General features: G+C 45.3%; 1 protein-coding gene; it reads left to right on the top strand.

The window, feature by feature from the left end:
• Positions 1–8,488: 8,488 nt before the first annotated feature.
• Positions 8,489–11,174, top strand: GSTUM_00005871001 (uncharacterized protein). XM_002837965.2 has 4 exons: positions 8,489–8,884; positions 8,990–9,117; positions 9,180–9,261; positions 9,563–11,174. The coding sequence occupies exons 1-4, from the start codon at positions 8,629–8,631 to the stop codon at positions 10,282–10,284; spliced, it is 1,188 nt and encodes a 395-aa protein (XP_002838011.1). The 5' UTR covers positions 8,489–8,628; the 3' UTR covers positions 10,285–11,174.
• The last annotated feature ends 616 nt before the right edge of the window (positions 11,175–11,790 follow it).

Raw genomic sequence — 11,790 nt, 5'->3', positions numbered from 1 at the left:
TACTAGGAGTCAGCACCTCAAATGGACCTGATGAATTAGGAGTTAGTCTACCCACACCACTACCCACAACCGAGACTACATGAGGGGCTGAAATAACCACCGGTGCAACATTCCCCCGAGGAAACTGCTCAACTAAATCCTGAGAATTTTCAGAGTCTAGCCCACCCTCCCCAACTGAGACCACCGTAGTAACCGAAATGACCGAGAGGACAGGAGAAGAGGGGATAACCGTAGGAGCTTCAGCAGCCAATATCGTGACCAAACCATGAACAGTATCATGTTCAGAGGCCAGGGTAGCTGACAAGATAGATATCACTTTCTTAGCGCACTGAAATCGCAGAGAAGAGATGGAGATATGATGCCGAAGGCGAGAGACTTCAGCCTATAGGGCAAAGTTCTTCTCAACGGCATGAGACAGAACCAGTGACGAAAGTAAAGAAGATGTGGCAGAGGGGGCAGAGGGGCGCTTAGCTATTGTGACCATGAGGAGGCAACGTAGATAAACAACATAAAAGATAAGTAAAAGGAGGAAAGAACTTCCAGCAAATGTAGGAGGAGGTATAACAACAATGCCCGCAAAAGATGATCAAAGTTAAAGACTTGAAGCCTAACATGAGATAGAAATCAAGAGCTCTGATTGGATCAACACTGAACCTTCAAGTTCTGACACAGGGTAAAAGAAGGAGGAAAAGTACTTAGAAGTTAATCCATTTTTATTTAAACTCGTACCGCCAACACTGGCATACAATGAGCTCCCGCCGGCACAAGGATACCGCTAACCAATATACCATTAATCCCAAGCTAACTAAGTCTACGGCCCTGTACCTACCATTCTTGAGTCATACCCACAAAAGAACTAATTACAAGACCATCAAACAACCCAGCGCCCGCTCCAGTCCAGGTCCATTACTCCTCTGAGATAAAGCCAACCAGCACTAAGCATAGCTGAAGCTGAGTAAAAGACCAACCCGACTAGGTTCCTCATCCAACAAACACAAAAACACTACCACCCAGACCTAATACTGTCCCGCAAAATCTCCACTGCAGTAGAAAACTAACAAAACTAACTAAACCTACAAACACCTCAATGGCAGGAAGGAGGCAACCAACATGTCCACCTCTCGCACCCACATGCTAGGTCATCAATCCTGTGAATTCACTTTGCCAGTTGCCTCTGAAGAGTGTACAGGTGAGGAGGACCTGTGTCCTCTACCTGTTCCCCAAATAAAATAACATAAGCAAACAAAATACATAGAGGTAGTAACAGACCAAAATGGCCAGTGAGGACTATCTTCCACCCATGGTGCCTTGCCTCTTCCCACCATCCCCACAGCTAAACCAAAGAAACTAAACAAAACCTACAATGCCCAGCACACAAGACCCAAACAAGTCCAACTAGGTGGTCGTAACCCACTCTCCACACAGGTGGCCATCAGCCAACCAGTCTGCCAGGGAACTTTACATCACGCAGCAGCTTCACCCAATCGCCCAAGCCGAACTGGAAACACTCAATTAGACAGCACCCAACCTGATGCGAGCCCGACCGGTACTTGCTGGTACCTCTCCCCCCCTAATCAGTCCTCCCCAAGCCCCACACACTAGATACTACAGAGCCCATCCGGCCCTCCCAGCCAGTTAAAAAAAACAGATCAACCTTCCAACAGCTATGGGACAGCTTCTACCTAGCCCCATTATGCAGCTACTAGTCTTAGCCACATGAACAGAGTCCCATCCCTCGACAACATGTAGCCGAAGTGGACCCACTTGCCTGAGCCAGGGGCCATAAAGGAGGCAGCACCAATACCCAAAGGCACCAGCACTAGCCATACCACCCAATGTAGTCAAACCAAAGTCCAACCGAGCTGGGAAAATAGTAAGCAAAGCCAACCAAAGTCAGCCCTACAGGTCCAGTAACAGGCACAGACCAAACGATATGTAAGAGGCATCCCCAAGCGACACAACAGGAAGGGGGGAGGCGAGCAAACAGAAGCAAATAAACACAAGGTAGGCTCCACTTGCAATGGGTGAAGCTGTCAATCACAATCCACAACTGAACCACTCAACCATACAGACAATACGAGTGTCTGGCAGCCAATCATCCCACACCATCCCGGACAATCATAAAAAACCATACTAGGAGGTAAGATTTTTCAGGGTCAAAGCCATCCCCACTGAGGCGAGGAGACACCTGACTGAACTACTATAAGTGCTGCAAAGACAAAAGCTCTAAGGGAATGGTGATAAACAACATCATAAGATTTCGACTGTAGAAATGTAACAGGACGAGGAGGAGCTGAGCAGGTACTGTCTAGCCTCCTGAAGGATGATATGACCCGTACGATGAGTTGAAACTTGAGAAGGTCATCAGTTTATCCCAAGGGCGTTTTGCATCGCGAGAACTAAGAACTCCATTAAAACTCAACTAATATAAGCTAGCCCAAAGAATAGCAAGAGTGATCCTCCTAAATACAATGTTCCATACCCTCCAATCAAATACAAAACCTGTGAGTAAATAATAGAGAGAAAGCCAAGAACATTTTACTGAAAGGAGTTCATAAGCAACCATGATGAAGTACTCGAAGTGACAGCATCGTGAGATAACCATCAGGCAACGAAATGAGAACAAACAAGTAACCTACCACTCAACACAAACAGACCTCAACATCAAGAATCACAGAAACTACTGAGCAAACTCAGATATCTCTCCCAGAATTCCCAGCATCAAAGCCCATCATGGATGCAAAGGAAAGGCTCTGAGGCGAAGCAACGGCAAGGACGAGGAAAAGTACTTAGAAGTTAATCTAATTTTATTTAAACTCGTACCACCAACACTGGCATACAATGAGCCCCCGCCAGCACAGGGATACCACTAACCGATATACCACTAATCCTAAGCTAACTACGTCTACGGCCCCACACCTGCCATCCTCGAGTCATGCCCGCACAAAAACTAATTACAAGACCATCAAACAACCCAGCGCCCGCTCCAGTCCAAGTCCGTAGCCCCTCTGGTATGAAGCCAACCAGCACCAAGCATAGCCGAAGCCGAGCAAGAGACCGACCCAACCAGATTCCTCATCCAACAAAATATAAAATCACTACCACACAGTCCTAAACACTGTCCCGCGAAACCTCCACCACAATAAAAAACTAACAAAACCAAAACAAATATAAACTACAGGCGGCACAATGGCAGAGAAGAGGTGACCAACATTTCCACCTCTCGCATCCGCATGCCTGGCCATCGATCCTATGAGCCCACTTTGCCAAGTGCCTCCGAAGAGCATAATGGTAAGGAGGACCTGTACCCCGCTGCCTGTCCCCCAAAAAACAAAACCCATAAACAAAGGAAATACATAGAGGTGGTGACAGACCAAAACGGTCAGTGGGGCCTATCTCCCACCCTTGGTGCCTTGCCCCCGCCAGCCATGCCCATTGCCAAACCAAAGAAACCAAACAAACTTCCACAACCTCCAGCACTCAGAACCCAAACAAGTCCAACCAGGTGGTCACAACCCACTATCTGCACAGGTGGCCATCAGCCAACCGGTCCATCGGGGAACCTTACAGCACTCAGCAGCTTCGCCCAACAGCCTAAGCTGGACTGGAAACATTTAATTAGACCTCGCCCAACCTGACACAGGCCCAACCAGTGCTCGCAGGTGCTTCTCCCCCCCCAATCAGCCCCCCCCAAGCCCCACATACCAGACGCCCCCGAGCCCATCCAGCCCCCCCAGCCCCTCAGACAGATCAACCATTCGACAGCCACAGGACAGCATATACCCAGCCCTGCCAGGCAGCCATTGGTCTTGGCCATACGAACATAGCCCCAACCCTTAGCACCGTATAGCCGAGGAGGGCCTACCAGCCACAGCCAGGAGCCACGAAGGAGGCAGCACCAACACCTGAAGGCATCGGCACCAGCCACACCATCCAACCCAGCCAAACCAAAATCCAACCCAGTCGGGAAAGAGTAAGCAGAGCCAGCCAAAGCCAGCCCCACAGGTCCGGCAACAGGTACGGACTGAACAACAGGCCAAAGGCATCCCCAACTGACGCGACAAGAAGGGGGAGGCTGAACGAACAGAAGCAGACAAACAGAAGGTAGGCTCCACTTACAATGGATGAAGCCGCCAACCACAATCCACAACCGAACTACCCAAACGCACAGACAATGCGAGTGTCTGGCAGCCAATCATCCCACACCACCCCAGGCAGCAATGAAAAACCACACCAGGGGGTAAGCTTTCTCAGGGTCAAAGCCATCCCTACTGTAGCGAGGAGGAGAGACCTGGCTGAACCACTGTAAATGCGGCAAGGACAAAAACTCTAAGGGAACAGTGATAAACAATATCATAGGATTCTGACCGTAGAAACATGTAGTAACGAGGAGGGAGGGGCCGGCAAGGCCCCCTCCCTACTACATTGATGCGGCCAGTACGACCTGTTGATACTTGGGAAGGTCATCAGTCTAACCTAAGGGCGTTTTGTATCGTGAAAACTAAGGACTTCGTTAAAACCCAACAAAAGACATAAGCTGGCCCAAAGAATGACACGGGTAATCCCCCCAAACACAATGTTCAATCCCCCCAATCAAACGCGAAACCTGCGAGTAGATGATAGACAGAAAGCCGTAGACATTTTACCGAAAGGGGCTCGTAAGCGACCATGATGAAGTGCTCGAAGTGACAGCATCGTGAGAAGCCATCAGGCGACGAAACAAGAAGCAAACAAGTAATCCGCCATGCAACGCCTAATAAGCCTCAACACTAAAGACCCCAGGAACTACTGAGCAAACTCAGATATCTCCCCCAGAATCAAAGGCATTAAGGCCCATGATGAGGGCGAAAGAAACGCTAAGGGGCGAAGCGACAGCAAGGACAAGGAAAAGTACTTAGAACAAAGCGTAAAGAACCTATCCTCCTTCGCTATACTGGCCTCCTTATATAGTGTTCTTCCCACTTCAAGTCTTGTAATCCAAAGTGGTCACACACGTAAAACCAAATTATAATAAACTAGTCATATCACCAAAGTAGTCACATGCTCAAAACCCATGACCTTGTAGTAACGTCATGTGCGAAAACTTATAAACCAATTATAATATAATAAACAAGTCATATGACTCCAAGTGGTCACATGCACAAAATCCATGACCTCGTAATAAAGTCATGTACGAAATATAAGTCATATGCGCAAGGCATACCCGCAAGGCATACTTGCAGGACATACTCACCAGGTGCAAGTCCTATGACTCATAATCGAGTCATGTGCGAAACATAACAAATCATAACATAACAAGTCATACAACCTAAATGAGTCATATACACAAATCAATAACATACCTATAACTTATAATCATGAATCCTGTGAAAATCTTTTCTGTGCCAAGCCACATTCGTGATAGTAACACTTAATATCTTTATTTAGTTTCATTTATACTACACAAGAACTAATTTGTGTATTTAAAGACCACCTGATTCTACAATGGAAAAGGCAGACTTTTACAAACTGTATTTCACTATACTCAGTTGAACAGTTATTTTTTAGTTTTTCCAGTACACCTTTGAAGTCTTCTTTCATTCTCAGCCCTTGTCCCCTCTCTAGTAGAGCAGGCTACCTGTCAAACTATCACACACTATCCAGAAACATGATTAGCATCTTGAGGACATGTTACAATCTAGCACTCTCAGACAAGTAGTGCAAGGTACCTCTTTTGGTATTGACAGAAATGTTGATAATATGATCCTTGATTACGTTTTCGCTTTTAACAGTAATAATATTGAGATAGTAGGATGATTGAATAACTTTCTCAATATCTTCTTTGACCTAAAGATAGGTCTAATCAACTAAGATAGTATGCAAGAGAAATAGACCCCATGGCTTATAGGCTGGTGAAATCTTCTAAAACAGTACAAGAAAGTATGGCGATTGTGTTACTTTAAATAGAAGATTGTTTATATAGATTGCTAAGATGAATGAGAGATCAGCATTATGCTTTTCTACAGGAGAAATCTGTTGAACTCTGCTGGTAATACATTTTTGACTTACAGCCAAGTTTGTAGTTCTAATGCTGGCCTTGCCTTCAATGCTTATCTACTCCTAGTACTTAGCACAGTTGGATAAATGCTTGTACTAACATGTTGGAATTTTGGTAAAGGTCTTGCCACATCTAATATACTGAACCAATTCAAGCTATTTTACCTTTAGTAAATTCAAAATGCAATTCTATTAAATAGTTCAAGAACTTACACCCACTCGGTAGAAGTGTTCGTGAAACATGTCTCAGGTGACTAAGCTACCTCTGGCCTCGCCAAAATACCAACTTGCAACAAGGATGATCATAATCATAACGATTCAACCTATTACAACCAACCATTTATACAATTTCCACCAATCAAAGTCTCATTTTCACGATTAATTCCCTTGATCTTTTTTACCAATGATTAACCAATCTGGAAATTCCAAGCATGTGGCAACAAAAAGACTCCCACCCAAAATCTTCTTTAGAAAAATAAGCTTTACAGAGAAGGGTATGATAATCGCCTTTTTCTACAGCCTCCAGAATGTTGCTTTAGTGACTCAAATTATTGGATGGCTTTGGATAACAGTTAATAGCTTCTTTTTCCGGGCATGTGAGCGCCAATCTCTAGAAAATCTTCCTTGTCCCAGTCACATACATATTTTGAGTCATCAGCAGCATTGTACAATGATTAAGGCTGCCAAATCCAACCGGAAAATGATGAGATCTGCATTTAAGGATAAATATGCACCTAGTGTTTCTCTTGATACAGGTAAGTCTGTACTACCCTGAGTGATATGATATGATTCTCTAATATATTTGTCTGCAGTGGACCGGGTACTCAGAGAGACAAATATTAAACAATTGCTAACTAAGTCAAAACCCAGGCTGAAGCCAGACCATGTTGCTAAGAGATTGAAGTGGGCTACAGTTCATAAGAACTAGACAGTTGAGGATTTTGAGAAAGTGATTTAGAGTAATGAGTATAGTGTGAAGAAATCCAAGAATCCAATACAACAGTGGGTATTTAGAGAACCTGCAGAGAAATGGTTGGCAGATTGTATACATCCAAAGGAGAAGGATAAGGGAATATCGCTCATGGTTTGGGGGTGCTTTTAGGGTAAGAGACAAGGTTCCTTAGTTCCAATTACTCAAACTATCAACAAAAACAGATATATCAGACTCTTGAGAAGGCATCTTTTTCCTGTTATTCATCAAATGATTTCTTTTAGTATGCAAGATATCCTGTTTCAGCAAGACAATACTCCAGTTCACAAAGCTTATAGTGTAATGGATTGACTAGAGAGAATCTTTATTGAAGTTGTAGAACATCCTCCTTATTCCCCTGATTTGAATTATATTGAACATATATGTGTTGAGCTTAAAAAGTAATTGCACCAGTAGTATCCAAGGATTGGAGATACTCCAGGAGGAAAAGAGGCTGTCAGGAGAAGACTTGCACAAGTATTACCATTGGTTTGGAAGACAATCCCTGAGGAGTTCTTTGAGAAGTTGTGGAAATCAATGCCTGATAGGATAGCTGCAGTATTGGAAGCAAGGAGAGGTTATTCAAGGTATTAGCTATTTCATTATTTAATTTATACTACTAGTACTTTAATATTCTCATGAGTTGATCGTCCACTACCAGTGTTGATTGTTGATACCGAATGTTGATCGTTTGTCCATTGACAACTCCAAGGTTGCCCCACCATATGCCCCAGGACCTACTATGGCGCAACTGCAATTTTACTTTGTCTCAGATCACAAACACTTCTGCCAAGTGGCTGTACCTTCTTACCAATTTCAGGAGCTACAGTCTTGAAAGCACTGTGAAGTTGTAGGTTCTTTGTATGACCCATTTTCACAAAGTTTGAGTTTTCGTTCTGAGTTGTTCGTACAAGGTGTGAATTGTGCTACTTAAACTATTAATCTGGTGTTTGAGAGAAAATCTGCTACCATAAACTCAGGGCAAAATCTAATTTACATCTTATTATCATTAGGTTAGGGCTTAGCGCTTATGATTTAGCGTAAAAAACTTTAAAGTACATATGTATTGAATGTATGGTATAAAATCTTTGGTCAAAAATTCCCCCATATTTTGTAATAATATACGTATTTATAAAAGCCCTACTCAGAAGTAGACAAGCTCTCCTGAGGTCATTGTATTGATAGTTATTATATTGAGAGAAGAGAAGAGAAAATTAAAAATCAAGGTCCTCGTCCATAACAGGTAGAATCACATGCACGACCCAAGCCAAGAAATGCAACGCCTAGCTGAGGGGTCTGGCGGTTTATCAGAGTCATTGATACTCAGGTATTGCTCTGACAGTCAGTGTTTGGTACAGAGACAAGGGCATTGTATTCTAGGACACCTTTTTGCCTGTGAGTGGCTAGCTTTCGCCGCCCACTGCTGAAATCAAAACGCCGAGAACCATCGCTTCCAGACATAACACGCTTTGCCTTCGCTTTCTCGTTCTTTCCCCCCTTCAACTCTCCATCAAAACATCTCTTATCAACACAACACCTTTACCCTTGCTACTTCTAGGTTTTTGCTACTACCACTATTTGCTTTTAACTTCTACTTTTCCGTAGATTCGGTCCATTTGACCATGACAGATAAACTCCCAGCGAACCTTCTCGCGCTTTTCGCGCCGAGGCCTCCTCTCCGTTACCTCCCCCACTGCGACTATGCTCCCGACAAGCGTAGAACTGCACCTATTACCGGTGTCGCTGCTTATCTCGAAACCCTTCGTACTCCCGACCCTGACTATGTTCCGACCGAGAGTTGGATGCAGAGGCGGGATCGCTTGCGCGAGGAAAAGAAGGCTGCGATAGCGGAAAAGACAAAGGCTGCGCTTGTGCAATGTACGGTAATCCCTGTTCCCTCGTTGCTCCCTTTTTGTGCCTTGTTTTTAATATGTTCTCGCCTTTTTGTTTCTCGTTCCTGATTGGCTGAACATCTTGTCACAGATAATCCGGAACATGATCCTCAGGTCCGTGGCGATCCTTTCAAAACTCTCTTCTTGTCCAGGTTGAATTACAATGTTAAGGAGCCGGACCTTGAACGTGAGTTTGGCCGCTTTGGGCCTATTGAAAGAGTGAGTTTTTAGTACCGCTTCAGCATCGATCTCTGGAATATTGATACTGACCATTTCTTTAGATCAGGATTGTGCGCGATAAAGAAACTGGTAAACATAGGGGGTATGCGTTCATTGTTTACGAACGAGAGAAGGATATGAAGGGTACTTTAAATTACAAACCCCCACCCCTCACCCCCACCCCTTGGTCACTGTGTTCCATTTTTTACACCCGATTCCAAGAAAGCGGAGCGGGTGCGATGAAAAAGAATTGCGTTTCCGTGGTTTCACGCCTCGTTTTTTTTACTCGCTATCACATGTCTCCTCCCACCCCATACCCTTTTTGCTTTATCCGCCTTCTCTCCTCTGTTTTACCCCTTTGGTAGGGAAATAAATTTAGAAGGAAAGTATGAACAGTAAACTGACAAGATGATTTTGGATATTTTTTCCATTCTGACCGATACAGCGGCTTACAAAGAAACTGATGGGATCCGTATAAAGGACCGCCGCGTCCTCGTCGACGTTGAGCGTGGCCGTACTGTCAAGGGCTGGAAGCCAAGGCGTCTAGGAGGAGGCCTGGGTGGTAGGGGATACACCAAAATTCCTGTCACACGACCAACCGGTCCATCATATTTTGGTCAAGATGGCCCAAGGGGCCCAGGAGGGTTCGGTGGCAGAGGAGGTGGTTTCAGGGGTGGGTACCAAGGAGGTGGGTTCCGTGGTGGCCGTGGGGGAGGCTTTAGTGGTGGAAACAGGTTTGAAGTCGGGAGTGGCCGTGGACCCCGCGGAGGTATTGGCTACCAAGGAGGTGATAGGGGTAGTAGAGGACATGAGAACGGATACCATGGTGGCCATGGTGAGGCACCACCCAATGCGCCCACTGGGCCTGGCGGACGTAGAGGCGGAGGTGGTGGTGGGTATGGCGGTGGAGGAGGCGGGTATGGTGATGGTGGGCACCGCGGTAGTGGTGGGGGTGGTGGGTATGATCGTCATCGCGGTGGGCACGACCGTGAAGGTGGAAGCGCTCGGGATAGGTTCGCAGACTCTGGAAGGTATAGCGGTCACGGTAGAGATGACAGACACGATGACGGCGGATATTCCCGAAAGCGTGCGTACGATGGCGGGGAGGGAGGATACGGCGGTAGCGGCGGCGGCGGTGGAGGTGACCGCCACCGTAGAAGATACTAGGAGAAATCCCCCCCTTTGAAAACCAAACACGCTCGCAAAAGGTACGTTAGGGGTAAATAGTGAGACTCTAGCATTCGTACAACCTGGCAACTTCCTTCTCTCTCACCTCCAGCAATTAGTTTTCGATGGCAAGACCTATACTATAACTTACCACCACTACTGCTTCCGGATACATCCCTCATTTATTCATTTTTCCCTAGGCTTTTTTCCTATGGAATGGGTGGTAGGCAATGAGGTTGAGAACAAAAAAAAAAACACCAAAAATAAGGCATTTTATATTTTTTATATTCGTGTTTTCCCTTTTTTCTTCCTTTTCACTCTTTATTTCTTTATCTCTTCACCCCCTTTCCCCCCTGCTTCAAAGTTAGGGGGATGGTAAGGGCAAGCTTGGTGAGTCAAGTTAGTTTTCTGCGCAAAAGTTATAAGCGTATCATACCGTATATGATATTTCTGTTCTGCCATGCTCTGCGGTTGCCGACCCTTCTCTCTTTCTGTTCCCCTCCAGTATAAAAATTGTCTTCCTCACATGATTACTATCATATCCCAGGGCACACCCCTTATCCTCGGTTTGTATTTCTAGTCTTTTATCATATTCCCCACCCCCCCTTTTTTCTTTTCTTCTGCAATATTCACTGCTATTATTTTTGCCTTTGCCCCCGCTTCTTAGCTTATGTTATGTTTTCTTGTGTTCTGTATCTTTGATATTCTATGCGTCTGTCTTGTCTTCTTAAGGTAGGTGGTGGGTGCGTGGGTGGCACGTCTCTCTGTGCGCTTGTTTTACGTGTTGGATGAGATTGGGTTAGGTGACAAGTTAAGTATGGTACAAGTATCGCCGTTATCATAAAAACAAAACAAGATAAAATAAAAACGATGCATTCTGGTTATGCTAAGCTAGTGCTTGGTGAGGTGCTGTACTGTACGGTAATTGGGTGCTTTTTTGTTTGATAGAAATCTAGTTTACGAGTAATTATTGTCGGGCGAGTGATATTTTTCCAACCCAGTTCTTGGCAAACAATGTTTGGCCAGCTATCACCAAATCCACTGCCCCCTTCTGCCAGTAAGGTTATGTAAGTTAGACCATAACTTGAAGCAAAATCCCGAACCCCACCACCGTACGTCCCCGACTTCCCACGGCACAATACCGGTACTGTAGGCAGCCCGCATCCATACAGTATATCATATCGTACCAGGGATTGCCGCACCGGTTACCAGTATCCCCCGCCGCGTGGCGAGTGCATGCATGTATGATATGCATGCTTCAAACTCGCTTTCGTGGCCGGTAGAGTGCGTTGACTTGAAGGATTTCTCCTGGGTTGACGGATGTGTGGATATAATAATATATCATGGTGATATAGGTTACGGCGGAGTTGGCCTGTGCTGATGCGGGGGGTGTTGTATCAAAATTTGCTATATCAATTGTTTGGGGGGGTGGGGGGGGGGGGGGTATGAAACGGTGACATGAGTGATTTCTTGTAATAGCGCATTACGGATACGGGGTCCTACTTA

This window comes from Tuber melanosporum (genome assembly GCF_000151645.1).
Source record: "Tuber melanosporum whole genome shotgun sequence assembly, scaffold_21, strain Mel28".
Lineage (NCBI taxonomy): Eukaryota > Fungi > Ascomycota > Pezizomycetes > Pezizales > Tuberaceae > Tuber > Tuber melanosporum.
This window is presented reverse-complemented; position numbering and strand designations above follow the sequence as displayed.